The sequence below is a fragment of the Megascapheus bottae genome, chromosome 27 (genome assembly GCF_031878675.1).
Source record: "Megascapheus bottae isolate mThoBot1 chromosome 27, mThoBot2.hap1, whole genome shotgun sequence".
NCBI lineage: Eukaryota > Metazoa > Chordata > Mammalia > Rodentia > Geomyidae > Megascapheus > Megascapheus bottae.
Window position 1 is genome coordinate 4,855,930 of NC_143535.1, and position 20,721 is coordinate 4,876,650.

At 51.2% G+C, this 20,721-nt stretch overlaps 1 protein-coding gene across 1 annotated transcript; it reads right to left on the reverse strand.

Moving 5' to 3' along the window:
* Positions 1–2,441: 2,441 nt before the first annotated feature.
* On the reverse strand, positions 2,442–14,685 carry Abcg4 (ATP binding cassette subfamily G member 4). The gene is made up of 14 exons (XM_090319347.1): positions 14,439–14,685; positions 10,265–10,382; positions 10,043–10,175; positions 9,842–9,892; positions 9,532–9,677; positions 8,271–8,394; positions 8,032–8,146; positions 7,701–7,843; positions 7,090–7,188; positions 6,717–6,885; positions 6,498–6,598; positions 4,555–4,713; positions 4,296–4,414; positions 2,442–4,105 (listed from the first exon to the last, which is right to left on the reverse strand). Exons 1-14 carry the CDS (start codon positions 14,674–14,676, stop codon positions 3,880–3,882), a joined length of 1,941 nt encoding a protein of 646 aa, XP_090175473.1. The 5' UTR covers positions 14,677–14,685; the 3' UTR covers positions 2,442–3,879.
* Positions 14,686–20,721: the final 6,036 nt, after the last annotated feature.

The window sequence follows — 20,721 nt, forward strand, 5'->3', positions numbered from 1 at the left end:
AAGGGAGACAGGCTGCCCAGGGCTGGGCAGGAAGAGGACTTGGTGGCCTCACTTCCTTCCAGTCAGAAGACAATGTGGATAGTTCACTTAGACAACTGTCTGTTCCTTGAATGGGTGGTGTGGGGCTATTAGGAAACATCTCACCCGCTGGCCAGGCCCAGCAGTAACCTTAGAGCTATGGAGAAGAATTCTGGAACCTACCACCAGGTTCAAATGGATGAACTTGGGAGACCAAGGCAACACAAGGCCTTGGAAAAGTGAGAAAGGCAACATTGGAACTGGATGGTTCAAAATAAATAAATCAAAGCTGGACATGATGGCACATTCCTAGAATCTCAACACATGGGAGGCTGAGGCGGGGGGGTTGAGAATTTGAGATCAGTCAGGGCTACGTACTGAGACCCTGTCTAAACACCACAATTGGATTCGGGGCCAGGAGTCTGGCCTAGTGGTAGAGTGCTTACCTAGCATGCACGAAGACCCAGATTTGAGTCCTTGGAACCACATACATAGAAAAAGCTGGAAGTGTGCTGTGGCTCAAGTGGTAGAGCTCTAGCCTTGAGAAAGCCCAAGGACAGTGATCAGGCCCCAAGTTCAAGACCCAGGACTGGGGGGAAAAAACGCACCACAATTCATTAATTAAAATGTAAAAAATAAGTCAGAGAAGGAAAGAGAATTCAAGCAACAGGGGAAATGGCACATTTGCATTTTAAGAGAAGTTCTTCCAGGAGAGCTGAGTGGGGAGGGGAGAGGGAAGGTAGATGTAGTCTCAGAAGTGATATTTTGGGTCTTAGGTTGGGGTTTTTTTTACCAGAAGAGACAGCTGTCACCTGACTGCAGGCACAGGTCATGGTTTTGAGCCAGCCATTCCCCTCTCCTGTGGGGATGACAGCCATGTAGATTTTATTAATAACATATCATTTGACTAGTCCCTCACAGACAGAAGTGGCATGAGTCATGCTGTGGGCATGTCCTCTGTTGTCTGACCTCAGGATGGAGTGCCAGGTGCTCTAAGAGCGGTAGCATGAAGAACTGTCTTGGTCAACTGTCCTCCAGCACATTGCACAGCACTGACATACATTCAGAAAGTGGTCACATTAATGGATCTAATCAGGTATGCACTTAGGGCGAAAGGGCCCATTTCCAAACATGCATAGATGGGGAGTGAGTCTATGTAGGTCACTAGGAATAGTGAGTGGTCACAGTGGCAAGACCACAAGATGTGTGTGTGTGTGCATATGTCTGTGTGTGTACTAGGACTTGAACTTAGGGTCTTGTGCACCTGCTTGGCTTTGTATTTTTATTTTTATTTGGTCTGACACTGAGACTTGAACTCAGTAACTGAGTTTTGCTCCCACTCATTGGCTGGCACTCTGCAACCTGAACAATGTCTTCTCCTGAACCAACCCCTTGTTCTTGGCTTTTTTTTTTTGTCAGTCCTGGGGCTTGAACTCAGGCCTGAACACCATTCTTGGACTTTTTCAAGGTTAGCGCTCTATCATTTGAGCCACAGCATCACTTCCGACTTTTTCTGTGTATGTGGTACCAAGGAATTGAACCCAGGTCTTAGTGCATGCTAGGAGAGCACTCTACCACTAGGCCACGCTCCCAACTCCTGCTTGGCACTCTACTACTTGAGCCACATCTCCACTTCTGGCTTTTTGCTGCTTCATTAGTGACAGGAATCTCATGAAGTTTTCTGCCCAGTAGGGGTTTGAACTTCAGTCCTCAGATCTCAGCCTCTTGAGTAGCTAGGATTACAGCGGAGTCCCCAGTGCCTGGCTGAGCACTGTGTCTTGAGAGATAGCTCAAGCCATTTCTCCTAGCTTCACTTTCGTATTCTGTAAAGGGAGGAGAGCAGAGAATTCATCCTGACGAGAACGGAATAAGATTCTGTTCTGCTTCCCATTCCAGTCATAATGCCTGACAGCAATACAACCTGGGTTCAGGGAGTCCTGACAGACAGGAGGGACACCAGTCAGTGGGGCAAAGACATAGCCATGCAGCACACACAGGCCCTGATGCCATGTCACAGCCAACCATGACCAAGGACTCCGACCAATGCCAAGAACAAGACCTCAGGAAGCAAAAGACCTGGTCTCCAGACTGTGCTCTACCTCTACTCCCTGAGAGCCAGTGGCAATTCACTCATGCAAGCCTGAGTGCTCGAATCTGTACGAGTTGTCAAGAGAGACAAGGCAGGGTTCTCCGAGGCCTTCCTGGAGATGCTGGATGTGAAGCACCGGTAAGGCAGGGTGCACGATTCACATACTCCATAGGATGTACTCACTAATTCAATATGTGCCCAGCATATACCACCCCTGCCACAGGCTCCTGAAAGTTGGCAGACATTTTCCCAAGTCCTTTAATGACTCGCTCATTAGCTCATCTGTACCAGGTGGCAGAACCATACACATTCACATGCTGCGTACTGTATAAATATAGGTTTTATTAATAATGGGTGAAATCCCACAAATACAACTGGCATCTCTATGTCATGAGAACCTGTGGCAGAGTGAGGGAAGATGGAGAGGTATGTGGACAGGAAGGAGAAGGAAAAGATTCTGGGGAAGAAGAAATGTGTAGAATGATCCTGGACCCACTAGGAAAGCCAGACAAGTTTAATGTGTGTACGCCATCTTGGTGAACAGGGCAGACTGTTCAGAAGCCCAGGGGTCACCTGCTGAGGGGCAGAGGGTGGAGAGATGTGGACAAGAGTTTGAATGAGCATCAAGCTGCTGGAGAAGGAGCAGGAGAGTGAGAATGTCAGCTTGGAGCACAAAAGGGGAGCTGTGGGGTGCGGATGGCCAAGGCCAAGCTTATGCTCCTGCTTGTGCTCATTGGGTCCTGACCTCTAGTGCCACCCATGGCTCCGGAGGGAGGGAAGACTGGGAGTAAACACCTCTAGGTCCTGGAGTTACTCTCGGCAGCACCAGCTTCTTCCTTAGAGTCTCCAAAGTGGGATCCTACGAGGAAACTGGCACTGCTCTCCCCAGAGCACCTGCTGCCACCGCCTGCGAACCACCACCGCTTCCCTCTGAGCTGTAGGGAAGAGTGCGAGGGAGATTGCCTGTTCATGTATATGTGCCTGGGACCCTGGAAGGTGCCTGGGGATCACGAGACAGGAGCAGCAAGAAAGGAGAATTGGGAGTGTACCCGCTCTCCCCTTCTCCAGAATAAAGTGCATTCTCCAGTTCCAGCAGCAGGTGAGAGAGAAACACAGACATTATTGCAGAGGTGCCACCATCTGGACCCTGACCAAATGTGTATCCGGAAGGGATGTGGGACATCCCATGGTCTCCCCAATCCCCAGGATTTGAGAGGGGAACCAGAGAGAAACCTAGCTTCTGTCCCAGCAGATTGTTCAAGTCTTATGGGGAGGGGACGTTAGAAGAGACTTCCAGAGTCTAAGAGGGGACACCTCACTCCCCAGCAGACCCCACCAAGGCCCAGCCCTGGAATTCTAACCTTTCAGCAGCCTGCTTTACAAACACTATTGTGGTGGGGACCCAGTGGGGCCACTTTGGTCAGTTGTAAGTGGGAGCCCAGAGAGCCCAAGGCTGCCAGGCGATGACAGAGGAGGGTGCCCTAAGTCCTTAAGAAGATGGCTGCCTCCCTGCAGTCTTTGCATGCAGATGTTGGAGGAAGAAGGGAGGAAGCTACAAACTGCATTGATTTGGGAAGACTCCTGGATGTCGTGGGGGGGGGGGGAGGATCCCACCCGCACAGGGCCACAGCTGGCAGCACAGCCCCCCACCCCCACCAGCGGGTAGAGCGGCTGAGGGAGGAGAGGGTGGCTGTACCAGCAACAAATGCCCAAGTCTACAAGGTTAAAACAGTCCCAAAAGGGCTGGAGCTGGGGGCTTCCTGCTGCAGGCTTTATCTCTCAGACTTGACCCTGTACCGAAGCACAAGGTACGCCAGCAGCCGTAGAGCCAGGAAGAAGATGCCCAAGACCACAAAGTCCAGGTACAGTTTGGCATCCTCCACATCCAGGGCTCGCAGGATGCTCTGTGGCTCCCGGAATGGGCAGCGCTCCTCTAAGCATGTCAGGTCTCCTCGCTCCATGCCATAGATGGTCAGGATTGCACCCTCAAAGCCATACCTACGGGCATCAGAGGGACACAGAGAGCAGGACCCGCATTCCTTCAGTAAGTTGCCAGAGCCTGGCTGCATTCCCAGGGGCCAGCCAGGATGCCCCTGGGACCTGCCAGACTTGGCACAACCAAGGCAGAGCTAAGAAAGGCTTCCTGTAAGGAAGGGCAGGGGCAGGCACAGAGGAGAGAAGCACGAACCTGACATAGGAGAGATAGGAGCTCCATTGAAGGTAAGTGGGGATGGTCTTAAAAGTGACAAAGAAGCCAGAGAACAAAAGGACAGGAACGGCAGTAACTGGACCCACAAAAGTGGCCACCTGGAGGGGACGGGAGGGGGCCATACTGTCATGGGGGTGACTGGGGTTAGGGTGGTCCCAGAGTTTCCCATAGGCCCATCCCACCCTCAGCCCCAAGACCCCATCCGTGTTTGGAAATCCCCATGTGCCAGCCTTCCCACCTGTAGGGAATTAGAGGCAGCTCCGATCAGCAGTCCCAAGGATTGAGCCACTAAGGCAGTGGCTGTGGCCAAGGCTGAGAAGAGCAGGAAGCGGCTGGTCTCAGCTGGCTGGCCGGTCATCCAGTACACTATGCTGCAGTATACCAACGGGCACATCACCTGAGGAGCAGGCACACAGCTGGGCAGGGGATTTTGAGCCAGGGACATGTGGCCTAGACTTTCCACTCTACTCAGGAATGAGCCCCCTCTCCCTCCCACCCTCTCTCTCTCTCTCTGCATTGTGTGTGTGTAATTAATTGGGATGTGAGTCTCACTGACTTCTCTGCCTGGGCTGGCTTTGAATGTCAATCCTCAGCTCAGTCTCCTGAGTAGCTAGTGTTACAGGCCTACGTCACAGGAAGATGGCTTCATTAGGCCTGTTTTGACCACTTCATACGTGGTAACTTGGCCCTTTGAGTGCCTAAAGTCCTTCTCCTCTGGACTAGCTTTCTCTTATATTGTCAATTAATTCACTTTCCACAGCAATGTTTTCTCCCTCCTTAAAACTATCACCCTTGTGGATACAAAAAAGCAGACATGTAGAGTCAACAGATGTCTAATGTGCAACATGTAGACTACAGTTAATACAATTGCATTGTATTAGGAATGCTTGTTAAATAGGTATATCTTAGCTGCTCTTATCACAGCAAAGTAAATACATGTGATAACTGGTGCTTCCATTTGTTTCACTTTGTATGTATCCCATAGTGACAAAAACAATCTTAACATGCTATGCACAAGTGGCTCGGGCCTACACGTTTTTGGTTGTTGTTGTTGTTTTGTTTTGCCAGTCCTGGACTTAAGCTCAGGGCCTGAGCATTGTCCTTAGGCTTTCTCAAGGCTAGAACTCTACAACTTGAGCCATAGCACCACTTCCAGCTTTTTTTTCCCGATGAATGTAGTACCATGGAATCAAACCCATGTCTTCATGGATGCTAGGCAACACTCTACCACTAGGCCAAAGTCCCGGCCCGGGCCTATAACCTTAACTACTCATGAGGATCACAGTTCAAAGCCAGCCTGGCCTGGGAAGTCCACGGAAGTCTTATCTCCAATAACTATCAAAAATCTGTGCTAGCTTTGAGCACAAAAGCTCAGGGGTAGTACGCAGACCCTGAGTTCAAGTCTCAGGACTGCCAGGTGTCAGTGGCTCACACCTGTAATCCTAATTACTGAGGAGGCTGAGATCTGAGGATCACAGTTCAAAGACAGCCCAGGCACTAAAGTCCATGAGACTTTTTTTTTTTTGCCAGTCCTGGGGCTTGATCTCAGGGCTTGGGTACTGTCCTTAGACACTTTTTTGCTCAAGGTTAGTGCTCTACCACTTAAGCCACAGAGCCACTTCCAGCTTTTTCTGAGTATGTGGTACTGAGGAATTGAACCCATGTGAGGCGAGCACTCCACCACTAGGCTACACTCCTGGCCCCAAGTCCGCGAGACTTTTATCTCCAATTAATCACCAGAAAACTGGAAGTGGCGCTGTGGCTCAAGTGGTAGAATGAGCTAGCCATGAGCTAAAGAACTCAGGGACAGTGCCCAGGCCCAGAATTCAAGCCCCACAACCGACCCTCCCCTCTCCCCTTAAAAAGCCTCAGGATTGGCACACACATACATACACAATCTAAATTTACATGAGATTTTCCTACACCATCCTCAAGTAGTTACTGCCATTATTCACAGAAGTAAAAGAGAAGCCTGGAATTCAATCCCTAGTACCAAAAATGAGCGGGATTTTTGTTGTTGTTGTTCATTTCCTGCGTGTGTGCCCAGTTAGAGCCAGAACACAGTAGGTACGCACCATCTCTTTGCAAGTGAGTAGAAGGAAAGAATGGGAGACCTCAGGTTAAGGGAGGCCAGCAAGCAAGGGCAGAAGGGACAGCGGAAGCTGAAAGGAAGAGGCTCACCTGAAAGGGCACATCAGCCATGGTCTTGGCCAGGTAATACGCTTTGAGGCTGTACCAGTAGTTGAGGTGCTCCCTCATGAAGACCGCCATCTCTAACGGGACTGAGGACACAGTGAATCAGGTTCCACTGGTGAGCCCCTGAACCCTGCCTCGGGCCGCACCCACGCCTCACACACTGCCCCCCCCCTGCCCCTGCCTGGCCGGGGCAGCTCAGCTTACAGGTAAGCACAGTTGGCATGAGGGCAGCAAACATGAGGAAGAGCATGGAGAAGAAGAGGCAGCCGGTGTTGTTGAAGACCTTGCTTGCATCATCACCGATGTGCAAGTAAAGGAGACCAATGAGCACGCCGATCACCACGTGGGACGTGAACCGCAGGTGGGTCAGGACCTGTGGAAGGGTCCCGAGGGTATGTCCCAAGGCCACAGGGCAGGACTCTCTGGGACCGGAACTCGGAGCCCCGCGGTCTTGCACCTGGTCCCACAGATGCACCAGCAGGTATGGGGCTGGGGCTCCCAGTCCCATCGCAGCGGCCACGATCGCACCGCTCCACAGGCCGAGCCGGGGCCTCCTCTCCCCAGCTTAATGGCTCACCGTGTCCCTGAGGATGGACAGGAAAGTCCTCCTGAAGAGGATGCAGAACTGGGTGAGGGTGCTGGTGGCAAAGGTATGGCTCTCAATGGGATCCACGTCCTGGGGAGAAGAAATGGAACCCACTTACTCCAGCGCACTCAGCTCAGCCAGGGGGACAGCACCCCCATGACAGCTTTCTCGGAGCACCACGAGGTCTGCTGAAGACAGGAGGCCTCATCCGCTGAGGTGTGTGCCTGGAAGTGGATTTGTGGGTCTGAATCTGAAGGAGACAGGGAAAGAGGCACAGGAGGGGGTGAAGACTTGGGAGCTAGGAGATAGGAAGGCATCAAGGATTAGATAGTACACTCTCCCAGCACCCATGAAAGGACAGTGGCATCACTTCTGGTTACAGGCAGTCTCCCTGGCCAGGAGGCCTGCGGCTCATGTAGACATGGAGGGCAAATGAGCATTTGCACAACCCAAATCTGAACACGGTTAATGGGGCAGAGGTCACAGAGCCGTTCGTGGCAGGTCTGTTCCAAATACCCAGTGGTAGTGAGGCCTCTGGAGCCCGGCCTCCTTGGCACCTGTGAGCCCATCAACCTTCCCCTACTCTGCCCTTCTTCACTCACCTGTGGGCAAGAGGGGCAGTGGGCAGGGACCTCGTTCTTCGCCGGACTGCTCTTCTTCTCGGCCATGGCACAAAGTCCATTCTGTACTGCCCTGAACAGCATGGGGTTCAAGTCTCCATACTCGCCAGACGCAACCTCGATGACTAGAGGACACACACATCAAAATGCTCAGCTTGGTTTAACCTTTGCTTCCCCAGGCAAAGTCAGGCCCTCCTTGGGTGTGTGTGGAGGCAAGTGACAGGGAGATGTCTGCCCCTGGGAGACATCTGATCTAAGCCCCCAATTTGGACCCATCAACGCCTCCTGCCCCCTCCAAAGGGTCTCCACTCACTGAAGTCAGCTGGGTTGTGGTAGGTGGGGCAGTGCAAGCCCAGCCCCTTCAGATAGGGGATCAGGTTGGTGACCACGCCCTTGAAGATGCACTGACCCTGGCTCAGGATGTAGAGCTGAGGCAGAAGACAGGGGTAAGGAAAACAGGACCAGAGGGTCAAGAGACCCCACCAGGACCTCTCCTGACTTTCCACCTCTCCATCTCAAGCCAACCTTTTTTCAAGACCCAGACACACTTACCTTGTCAAACATCTCAAAGAGCTTGGCACTGGGCTGGTGGATGGTACAGATGATGGTACGGCCACCCTGGGCCAGGGACTTCATGAGGGACACCACTTGGAAACAAGAAGCACTGTCCAGACCACTGTCCAGAGAGAGGACAGCATGGGGCCAGGTGAGGTGGGTGGGGCCGGGGAGACAGAGCTGGGGGGAGGGTGGGGAGAAGCTGCTGCCAAAGGTATGGATGGAGCTGGCAGGAAAGGAGGCCCTTGTAGCTGCCTCCATTTCCTGCACGCCAAGCATGTTTTCTGGCACTTGGAGTTACCAGAAGCCCAGAGCCCTGTTCTCTTTAACAAGCCTATACCAAGCACCTGTTGTATGCCAGGCACTGGAATGGCAATGATTCATACGTAAGACTCTGGTCTGGAGGGAGGTAGACAGCTCACAGTTGATTTGGAGAATGTGGAAAGTGCTATAGCAACAGAGGGAAGGAGAGGCGGGAGAGCAGCCATGCTGTAGAGGAGGTTGGAGGGCCGCCAAAGAAGGTTCCTGATGAATCTAAAGAAGTAAGCAGTAAACTGGTGAAGGTAAAAAGGGGCAGTGTGTGGTGAAGGGCATTCTAGGCAGAAAGCACAGCATGGGCAAAGCTTAGAGGCATGAGACACATGGTTCTACCAAGCGAATTACAAGCGAATCGGTGTTATTAGAGCATAAAGTACAAGACAGGAGGCTGGAGAAATAAGTTCAGACCAGGACCTTGTAAGCAACCTGGCTTTTTTTTCTGAGGGCAAATGGAACACACTGCATGATGGAAGTAGCGGAGTCTTGCCAGGCTTGTCTTTAGAAACACTGGAGACAGGTAGGTGAGAACAGCTGATAATGTCCTCAACACAAGCCTTGGCACTAGGGATGGGCAGAAGGAATCTAAAAGCTACTAAAAGGAGATGGAATCAACAGGACTCGGTGACTCTTAGCTGTGAGAGAAGGAGAGAGGCATCAATTTGGGGGGGGAGTACTGAGGGGGGAGTACTCTGATCTTAGCCTAATGAAGAATGGGCTCACTGCAAGAGGACTGGCAAGGATGGAGATAAGGAGTCAGCCCTTCACTTGGCCCCAGGAGGCTACAGACAGAGTGTGTGTGTGTGTGTGTGTGTGTGTGTGTGTGTGTGTGTGTGTGTGTGTGTTGGGGGAGGTGTCCTCTGGTCTCTAGCCATGGGGAAAAATTCAGCACTATAGTGCTGACTCAGGACTGAAGGAGGAGGAATTCTGGGGGGAGAACTACCTGGTGGGTTCATCAAAGAACATGACAGGCGGGTTGTTGACCAGCTCCAGAGCAATCGCCAGCCGCTTCCTCTGCCCTCCGGAGAGCAGAGCTGTCCTCGTGTGCGAGCATGACATCAGGCCCAGGGCTGTCAGGATCTCAGTCACCTGGAATCGTTTCCCCGCCCCAGCCTAGGTCAGATTCAGGGTCTCCACGTCCCCCCAGGCACCACCCTCTTTCAGTCCTTGCCCCACACTTTGGCTTTCACTCTCCCATCCAGACTGAGCCCCACAAAGGTCTCTAAAGCCCTTTGCCTCCTCTCTTCACTTACCAGTTCCTTCTTCACCTCTTGTTTCTCACTCAGCTTCAGATTGGCCGAGACCTGGGGCCAAAGAGCAGACAAGAAAAGTATGTGTAGGAAGACAAAGCCTTACACGCTCTGCTGATGGGGCGGGGGGGGGGGGGGGGGGGGGGGGGGGGGAGCCCAGTCAGAAGGGGGAGCCAGGGAAGGGGGCAGCCATCTTGCCCTCACCATCATGGCCTCCAGCACTGTGAGGTGTGGCAGTAGCATGTCCTCCTGCATGATGTAGCAAGACATCTTGCGGAAGGTCCTCAGCTCTCGTGGTCTCCCGTTGACCAGGATCTGCCCCTTCATTCCAGTCTCCCTGTGAGGCCATTGGTTGGACACTTCCATGTTTCCCAAGCCGTCCTTCTTCCTGAACCCCGATCCCCCTCATCCCTCTCTGGTCCTCACCTGTACCCGGCCAAAATGTTCATGAATGTGGACTTCCCAGCCCCAGAGGGGCCCATGATTCCAATCAGCTCCCGGCGACAGAATTTACCCGACAGGCACTTGAGGAGGGTCTTATAACCTGCAATGGAGGAAGAGAGGAATCCCTAGTCATAGAGGCACACCCAAACTTCCTAGTGGCAGCGTGGCTGTCAGTGATGTAGACAGACCTGCATAATGAGACTGGGACCAGAATGGAAGAGCCACTCCCACGCCCAGCCAGGACTCATAGGCGTCCATCCTGTCCTTCCCCAAATGACCATCTCTAATGCCAAAGAATGGGAGCCTTGGGAGGAATCCCGGGCCTCTCTCCTGGATGGCTATTAAGAGGGGATCAAGGTCTACGGAGTCACAGTGGTCTGGGAGAGTTGCCCACTGGTCCGGCCATTGCTGGCTGGCTGGCTGTCCTCTGGGTTCCCACAGCACCTGTCATATGCCAGCATGTTTGTGACTTGATGTATGTCACTCATCCTCTCCTCCCGCCTATTAGTCATTGAGTTTCTGTGTCTTACTCATCTTGGTAACCTTCACGGTCTGTCTGGCATGTAGTAGATGCTCAGTATGTTTTTGTTCTCTGAGCTTTTGCCTCTTCCTGAGAACATAAACCTGCCTTTTTTGTGTTTTCTCTGCCATGCAATATTGTCTCTCCAACCCCTAACATGGCCCTGGTAAAACTTCATCTTTCATTCAGTCTCTGGGAGGTAGCAAATGCATAAAGAATACTAGTATGGAGTTAGGTGGATCTGGGTTCAAATTCTGGCTCCATATGTCCCAAGTATATGGCCTCAAGTAGATGATATAGCCTCTCTATGTTCCAGGTCCCTTATATCTCATAGGGTTATTAAGAAGATTTGATAAAATAATACATGTATGACACAGCAGTATTAGTACTTGAGCAATGCTATGTGGTTATCTACCATATACCAGGCTCTGTGACAGACACAGGACACACAAAAAAGTCACAAACAGACGAAAACTCTCTGTGATCTGAAGAGAAGTAAATAATGGCTATCACAGCAGCACAACTGGGATACCACAAGAATGTAAAAAGTGGAGCTGACGGGATGGGGTATAGAAAATCAGGAGTGGCTCCGTGGAAGAGGTGACATGTGAGCTAAGGATGAATGACAGAATCCTTTCAGGCTTTAAGAAGCAAAGTTCTGCTATGTAAGATAATCCAGGGAACAGAGGGCAGAGACTTACCATGGAGTCACCAGTTAGACAGAGGTAGAGAAGGATGAGAAAACCAATGAAGTGTATCTTACCTTTGAGGCTCAAAGATCTGCCTTGTTGAGGAGGCACCAAGCTCCTATCCCTCACTGCCACCTTCTGCCACTGCCTCAGAGCCCACCTTACTGCCTTAGCAGAGATAGTAAAGGATTCCTCCCTTAGCCCACTGTCCACCCCACCGGGATGATACACCGGGCCCAGTTGTCCCTTTGGGCATGTCTCATGAGAGGGGGCTCAGGCCCAGCCCACTGTCACAGCTAGACTCTGCCACGGCCTGGAAAGTGCCCATTTCTTGGTTTTTTTTTTTTTTGTTTTGCTTTGTGAGTCATAGGACTTGAACTCAGGGCCTGGGAGCTGTTCCTGAGCCTTTGTGCTCAAGGCTAGCACATGAGCCACAGCGCTACTTCCAGTTTTTGAGTGGTTAATTGGAGATAAGAGTCTCAGAGACTTTTCTGCCTGGACTGGCTTCAAACTGTGATCCTCAGATCTCAGCCTTCCGAGTAGTTAGGGTTACAGGTGAGAGCTCCTGGCTCCTGGCTGACACTGCTCATTTCTCAGCTGTGATGGGCCAAGGGGGGCCAGGGTCAGCCAGTGACTCACCCAGGGTCACAGAGCGTGTTCTTCACTGGAAGAAGAAGCCATAGTTTCAATGCACCTCCTCAGTCATCTTCACCTGACATGGGCGGTGCATCCCAGCACATAAGCTGTCCAGTGCCCCTCACAGGAAGTGATTTCTTGTGCAGGGGAAGAAATTACAATGGTGAACCTTCCCCTCACTTAATCACAGCCAGGAGCTGGTTGAACATGAAACCAAGCACGGATATCATCTTACACTTGCCTTTCACAAAGCACTTTCACAGACAACTCAGCTGAACTCCCCAACAAGCCATGGGGCGACCACTGTTACCATCCCTGTTTACAGATGAGGAAAGCAAGGCCAAGAGAGGGCAGGCAGCCTCTCCAAGGTCACACATTATCCAAGGGCTAGGAAGCCATGAATTTGAACTTGCACTGTACATAACTGCTCAGCATTTGAGGGGGCTTTCTAGGCCTTTGACACACACCAATTGGACAGACACCAATGTTTTAGTTTTGACTCAAGCAATAATCCTCTGCAATCTCCCCTTCCGCCCATTGTGAAGCGTGAACTCAGGGCCTACCCCTGAGCTTTTTTTGCTCAAGGCTAGCACTCTACTACTTGAGCCACAGCACCATTTCTGGCCTTTTCTGTTTACATAGCACTGTGGAATGGAACTCAGGGTTTCATGCATGCTAGGCAAGCCCTGTACCACTTAAGCCACATTCCCAGTCCTAGCAAATCAATCTTTAAGTCCTCTCATGCCTCATCTATTAAAAGTCTTGAAGATTTACTAGGGTTATTATAAATATTAGGTGACATTATTACTACTAATAATAGGAAAGTGTTTTGAAAAGTAAGAAAAATAACGGGGAGGGGGTGTGCGCGCGTGCACACGAGCCAGTCTTAGGGCTTGAACTTAGGGCCTGGATGCTGTTCCTCTGTTCTTTTGCTCAAGGCTAGTGCTGTACGAGCTGAGCCATAGCTCCATTTTTGGCTTTTTGGTGATTAATTGAAGATAGTCTCATGAACTTTCCCACCTAGGTTGGCCTCAACCTGCAAGCCTCAGGTCTCAGCCTTCTGAGTAGGTAGTATTACAGGCATGGGCTGTTGGCTGACAGCTTGAAAAATAAGAAATTTGACTGCGGGGAAACAAATCCTTACCTGGGAGAGGCAGTCGTCTCCCTCCCTCCACATCCATTCTCAACCTCTCTGCTATTTGTAAATACTTTCTGATCGTTCAAGGACAGGAGTCGTGAGAAAAGGGAGGTCAGAGAGAGGAGGACGGAAAAGAGGACAGGGGTGAAAAGATGGAGATGGACAATAGACAGAGTAGTGTCGATCAGGTCAAAAAGAGAGGTAGCCCTGGCTGCTGGCACCAAAATGCAGGAAGTATGTAGAAGCAACCAGAGAGCAGACTTGTCCAGTCACACCTTCATTCATCATAAAGTTATGAGGAAATCAAAGGACTAAGGAACTAGCAAGGAAGGACCTCATCATTTTGCCCAGAGCAGGTCTCGATACTGAAAGAGGCGACTGAGGCGGGAGCCCAGATGCCTCAGTTTCCATTGGCTCAGGCCCTTCTGGTTCCCTATGAGAATGAACAGAGAATGCAAAGACAATGCATGTTCAACCCTGCCAGCACCCCAATCTTATTTCTTAACTCTCAGACAGCAAGATCCCAGCTCCACCCCAACTCACACCCGGCTCTGGGAACCTCTCTCTCCCAGCTTAAGCTACCGAGAGGAGCGAGAGCTCAGGGGATTCTATCCCGATAGGAAGGGGAGGGGAATGGAGCTGCTGTGCTGGCTGCTGGGTTTACACTGCCATTCACCAGCAGTGTGGTATTGGTCAAGCCCATCAACTTTCCTTATTTGTGTAACATGAGGATGACATCCATCCTGCCAGACCTCCACCCTTCTTGCTTCAGAGATCTGGCAAGAACGGAGGAAGACGACTGGCATGAGAACATCTTTAAAAACAGGCACAAGGGACTAGATACAGAGTGGGCCCCTCCAGGCAGAGCCCCCCACCCCTCCCCGTGCAAGCCCCACAGGCAGGAATCCTCCAGAAATAAAACAAAGACAGAAGAAAACTCAAGGACCAGAGGTCATGGCGCGAGAAAGAGAAGGGAAAGCTTCGGTAACCAAGTGAGCCTAGGGTCCCACAGTCCTGGCAGCCGTGGGGCGCAGGGATCTTTGAACCCCATCCCTGTGCCGCGTGAGGGGCTGGGGCCCTCTGGGGCGGGACCCGCGGAGGAGGGGTGCCCGGGCCTCAGCTTGGAGAGACGGCTCGGTGAGCCAGCCCCCTCCCCAGCAGGCTGCTCCCTACCCCGCTTCCGCCAGCAGGGCCCCTCCCGCACGGAATAGGACAGCTCCAGGAACTCGAGGTCCACGGACGAGCGCTTGGGCAGGTGGGAGAAGCGCTGGGCTTCCGTGATGTGGTTCTCCACCTTCTTCAGGTGCGTGGTCAGCACCGGGGGCTCCGCCCCGTCCTCCAGCGCCACGGCCATGGCCACGGCCCCCGGCCCCAGGCCACAGCCCGCGGCCTCCAGCGCCTTCTCCGCCATCACTCGGCCGGCCTGCGGGGAGAGGGCCTGCTCGGTGCCAAGCTAGACCCCCACCCCTGCTCCAGGCTCGCTAGCTCCCCAACGCCGCCCCCTCCTCCCCCTCCGCCTTCCTCCCGGGGGAGCAGCTCCCAGGCCCGACCTCCCGGGGTCCCCTCCCTCGGGGCGGGCGGAGGAGAGGGGCTCCGCGCCTGGGCGCTGTCCGCTGTCCGCGCCCGGGGCCCCGCGGGGGGCGCGCCCCGGGCTCTCGGCGCCCCGCGGTCCGCCGGGAGGCGGCTGGACCCCGCTCCCTCCCCCGCTCCATACCTGATCACCTTGACGCGCCTCCACGGAGCAAGGCCGTGGGCAGCGAGGGAGACCCGGGGCTCCTGTGCCCGGCCTCGGGCTGCGGCACCGGCACCCCGGCTCCGGGTCCCGGTGGCCCGGGCCGGGGCGGGGCCGGGGCGGGGCGGGCAGGAGGGGAGGGCCGGGCCCCAGCTCAGAGATGACCAGGTTGGGGAGGCTCGGCTGGGGTCCCCCGATCTCCGTCTCCCGGAGCCGGCGGGCGACTGCTTCGCCTCCCAGCGACAGCTCGCCGGCCCCGCTGCTCTTAAAGGGCCCGCGCTGCCCCACGGCCCGCGGGGGGCGCGGATGGCGGGGGGAGACCACCGTCCTGGTGCCAGGGGCCAGGGGTGGACGGGGGAGGCTGTGCGATAAGAGGAGCGCTGGAGTCAGGCCGCGGGGGGACAGAGGGGACAACAGTGGCACTGGAACGGGGAAGCTGTCTGTCCATCTGCACACAACCTCCTCCCCATCACTTTCCTCAGTTCTGGCCTCGGAACCAAACCCCGGGCTACACCAACCCAAAGGCCTCAAAACAGCAGGGGTCCTGGGACCTGCGCCCGTTCCGGCTAGCCGGGGCGCTCCAGGCAGGGCTACACGAAATCCCCAGACCCACTGCAGAAATCTTAATCCGCCTTCCCAACCAGGCCTCCAGACCGAGCCCGCCGGCCAGGGCAGGCACAGGGCCCACCGACTCGCCTGGACACCCTGCACACACGTGCGTCCTCTCCTCACCCTCGAGCTTGCGCACATCCATCCCCCAGAGTGCGCTGAGGGGCCCCAGCCCCTTTGCCCCTGCTCGCCATCAGTGAATAGGTAGCCTAGACGGGAGGTGGGAACCTAGAAGTTCCCACCTGTCGACCCAGCAAAGGAATGGGAGGGAGGCTGCCGAGGTGGCCATTGCGGCCACCAACCAAGCTTGTCTCGGCCGTAGCAGGGAGAGGTTACTAGCGGTCAAACACTCCTCCCTCCCCCTACCACCTCCGGTTCAGAAGTCCAGGAGGCTGGTGGTCCTCTCTGTAAGTGTGAGGTGCACGTGGGTGTTAGATGCAGCCTTTTCTATCTTCTTTCCCCCTCGGCCTCCACATCACCACCTTCCCTGCTCTCCAGAGGAGCCCTCATCATCCGGTTAACCTGTAATACTCCACTATAGTAAACACATAGTGCCCCCCCCTTTTTTTAAGTACCAAGGTTTAAACTCATACCTCTGAGCTTATTGGCAGGTCCTCTATCACTTAAACCATACCTCCAGACCAATATCTGTCATAATTATGGGTCCTATTCTAATACTTGTTTACAATGTGTAATAATCTCATCTATCACCTCACACATATACAATTTCTCAGAGTATTCAAAAATCTCCACTACTTTGGAGTGCAGTTCCACACAAACATACGATGTATCTTGATCAAAATCATCCCTCTACTCTTTCCCCTAACCCCACTCCTTGCTTCTTCAAGATTTCATCATTCTATTTTCATCCGGGCAAACTACCTACTTGGATCAGTCTTCTTTTTATTTAGTTCTCTCCTCTCCTACTGCTAAACTCACTAACAGATCCTGTTTTACTTTTTAAAAGTATGCATTAATTGTAACAAGGGGTTTCACTATGTATTTTAGATATACATACATTTTTACCAGAATACCCTATTGCTTTCTCTTTCACCTTCTCATTTATGTTCCCCTCCCTGAATACACCTCTCATTCTATTATATACAACCTTTCTAACCTGACTAAGTTGCTCTAAACAGACCCTTCCCATTCAGGAGACAATCCATGCTTCTCTCATACACCCCCTCCTAATCCCTGAATAAATACCCTTTCGACTCTACAGACTTTGAAACTCATGAGCAATAGTTGTCAAATTTTAGTGCTTACCGAATCTTCTAGAGGTTTGGTTAAAACTCGGAGTACTGGGCTCCACTCCCAGGATTTTTAGTTCAATATCTGGTGTGGTGCCAAAGGCTCTACATCTCCAATGAGTTCTGGGGGCTGCTGATGCTGCTAATCTGGGGACCACACTTAGAGAAATACTGTTAAAAAGAACCTTTTTTCCTTTAGTCTAGACTTTACCATTCCCAGAACATACCATACCCTCTTTCCATAGACTTGACCCAATGCCCAGAAAATCCCCTATTTCCTTAATAACCCTCCTTCCACCCCTAAGGGGCAAGTTCCCTAGACCCAGACATACGAGGGTTAATGATAATTGGCTTACGAGGAAAATTTTTATCTCAGATTAGTGTTAGGAGCTAATCTAACAGACAACAAGCTGCTCTGGACAGGGAGTTGAGAGTAAAGCAATTTGTGAGGAGCCTGTGTTGGCTGGTGGGGAAAGAAATGTGGTCAGGCTGATGAGGCCTGCAAAGGACTTTAACTAGGGGCTTTGTGATTGTCCCCATTCTGCTCCCACCTCCCCAAGTCCTTCATTGGCTATGTTTCCTTTGCACACAGGCTATGCCAGTTTGGGCACTGTGATTTTTAAGTGTTAGTCAATGAGAAAGCCCTCTGCTGGCCACTTAAGAAGATGCAGCTCAGAACCAAGACAGTTGGATGGATAAAAACTGGACAGTCCTAGCCCTCTCCCTCCTACTGCCAGCTTCTAGCAGTCTTGCCAAACTTGGCAGCAAAGTCTTCAATGTCTGGGTCTCAGGAACTCTCCTTGGAAGGAGGCTCTGCCTGGTGGTGGGAGCAAGGAGGGATAAGGTGGGAGCTACAATTTTAGGAGATGGAAGAAAGTTTGAGGAAATGTGGAGCATTTAAACATTAGGAAAATCCTTACCTGACCAAGAAATCTAAACCAGTTCATCTTTCCCTCTCAGTCCTAATTCCCCATTCATGCAAAGGTTATGCCCGGATCTGTCTTGAGCAAAAATTCATTTAAGTGTCCATGTTCACATCATAATCTAACAGCAATTGAACAATTTATTCCCTGGAACTGAGGGCAAAGCTTAGTGGTAGACCACCTCTAATATGCACAGACCATTTAGTTAACAACAAAAGCTTATTCCCCTTGAACATGGTTACTTCTCACCATAAACCAACTTTTACATGCACTCAGCACTTCTCTGAAGTTATAGGCTTGCCCCGAAAGGGGGAAAAAAAAAAGCAGCCTCTAACTCCTGATCTTGCTGTGATTTCTCCTCCTTCCCAACCCCACTAAGAATAATACAATGTCATTTGCTTTCAATTTCAGTAACAGAGCCTGTGAAAAATGCGGCACCATGATTTTTTCCTCACTTCTGTCTCAGTTGGGAGGAAATTTCTTTTATGAAGCCCTTTCCTGATTAGTTCATTGTCTAGATTGTCTTTTATTTATTTATTTTTGGTGGTGGAGCTAGGGATTAAATTTAGAGCCTCATGAATATGAAGCATGTATCACTGAGTTTCATTTCTATTTTGACTTTTGAGCTTCCAAATGTAAGATTTTGCTGTTGTTTGGACACTGAGGCTTAAACTCAGGGCCTAACCCCTCCTTCTGGGGGATTTTGCTCAAGGTTGGTATTATGCCATTTGTGCTGTAACTCTACTTCTAGCTTTTTGGAGGTTAATTGGAGATAAGAATCTCACAGACTTTTCCTGGTCAGGCTAGCTTTGAACTGTTGTCTTCAGATCTCAGCCTTCTGAGCAGCTAGAATTATAGGCTTGAGCCACTAGCACCTGGCTTCCAATTAACATTTTTTTTTTTCAGCCAGTCATGGGGCTTGAACTCAGGGCCTGGGTGCTGTTCCTGAGCTGTTTTCACTCCAGGCTACAGCTCTACCACTTTGAGCCATAGCTGTACTTCCAGCCTTTTCTGTTATGTGATACCAAGGAATAGAATCCAGAGCTTCATGCATGCTAGACAAGCAATCTACCACAAAGCCAAACTCCTGGCCCCTGATTAAGTCCTTTTTCAGAAATCCTATTTGGACAGGTTTCTGTCCATTACGATTCCAGAGAATGTTTCCTTAACCTCTACAGACTGGCAGAAACCATGAGAATGGAGCAGGGTGCTGGGAAGAGATTTGACAGGTCTAAACAATGATTCTTATTTTGAAAGGTTTCCATCTCAGGGCTGGGATATAGCTTGGTGGCAAAGCGCTTGCCTAGCAAGTGCAATGGCCTGGGTTTAATCCCCAGTACCAAAAAAGAAAACAAACAAAAAAATACAGTTGAAAGGTTTCAATCTCTGTGTATACACATGCGCACAGTATCAAGGCTTGTACACTAAGCTCCTGCTAAGTATTTTGGGCTCATGGGTGATGCTCTATCATTCAAGCTCTGCCTCTAGTGCAGGATTCTGCTAAAGGGAGATAGTCTCTTAGGGACTTCAATGCTTAAGCTGTCTTCCAATCTTGATTCTTAGATCTCAGCCCTTCTGAATGGCTAGGATTATGGGCATGAGCAGCATTGATTTAAGGTTTCAATTTTTTTTTTTTTGGTTGGCTGTGGGGCTTAAACTTAGCCTGGACATTGTCAACTTAAGGCTAATGCCCTACCACTTGAGCCACCACTTCCAATTTTCTGGTGATTAATTGGAGGTAAGAGACTCGGACTGGACTCTGGGCTGGCTTTGAACCGTGATCCTCAGATCTCAGCCTCCTAAGTAGCTAGGATTACAGGCATGAAGCATCAATGCCTGGAGGTTTCAATATTTTATAAGACTAATGGAAAACAGGGGCCAGGTTTGGCCTAAGGGTAAAATGCCTGCTTAGAATGCACAAAGACTGGGGTTCAATTCCTTAGTACCACATATATAGAAAAAGTCGAAGTAGTGCTGTGGCTCAAGAAAGCACAAGGACAGTGCTCAGGCCCTGAGTTTAAGCCCCAGGACTAGCAAAAGAAAAATAAAATGTTCATTTGGGAGATTCTTTTTTTTTTTTTTTTTTTTTTGCCAGTCCTGGGCTTGAGCTCAGGGCCCGAGCACTGTCCTTGGACTTTCTCAAGGCTAGAGCTCTACCACTTGAGCCTCAGCACCACTTCCGGCTTTTTTCTATGTATGTGATACCAAGGAATTGAACCCGGTCTTCATGAATGCTAGGCAAGCACTCTACCACTAGGCCAAACTCCTGGCCCTAAAATGTATATTTGGAAACACAACTTTCTAACTTGATTTCTAGGCTCCTTGAGTACCTGACATTCCCTGGAGAACATCTAAACCCACCCTCCATCCACTGTTTTCAGATCCATATAATCTCACACATAAAGAACCTTGTACCCAGAAGGTACAGGGTTCTATCAGGACCAAGGGGACAGCTTCTAGTGGGTATCATTGTCCACTCATAACTGTGCCTAGAAGATCTTCTGAAGAAATGAACAAGCTGTAAGAATTGTACTCATTACTTGATTTCTGGAATTGTAATCCCTCTATGCAATACCTGAATGATAAAATTATATTAAAAAAAAGAGAAGGGGGCTAGGAGTTTGGCCTAGTGGTAGAGTGCTTGCCTAGCATGCATGAAGACCCAGGTTCGATTCCTCGGTACCACATACATAGCAAAAAGCCAGAAGTGGTGCTGTGGTTCAAGTGGTAGAGCCCTAGCCTTGAGAAAATCCAGGGACAGTGCTCAGGCCCTGAGCCCAAGCCCAGGACTGGCAAAAAAAAAAAAAAAAATAGAGAGGATCCTGTAAATGGGTACAACATAGCAGTCTAACCACCAGTAACTAGAAGGGCAAGAGAGCTAATTATCAGTCCTGTCCTGGCAGCCTTATCTCATTACCTAACTGCCAATGAACTTAAGAAGA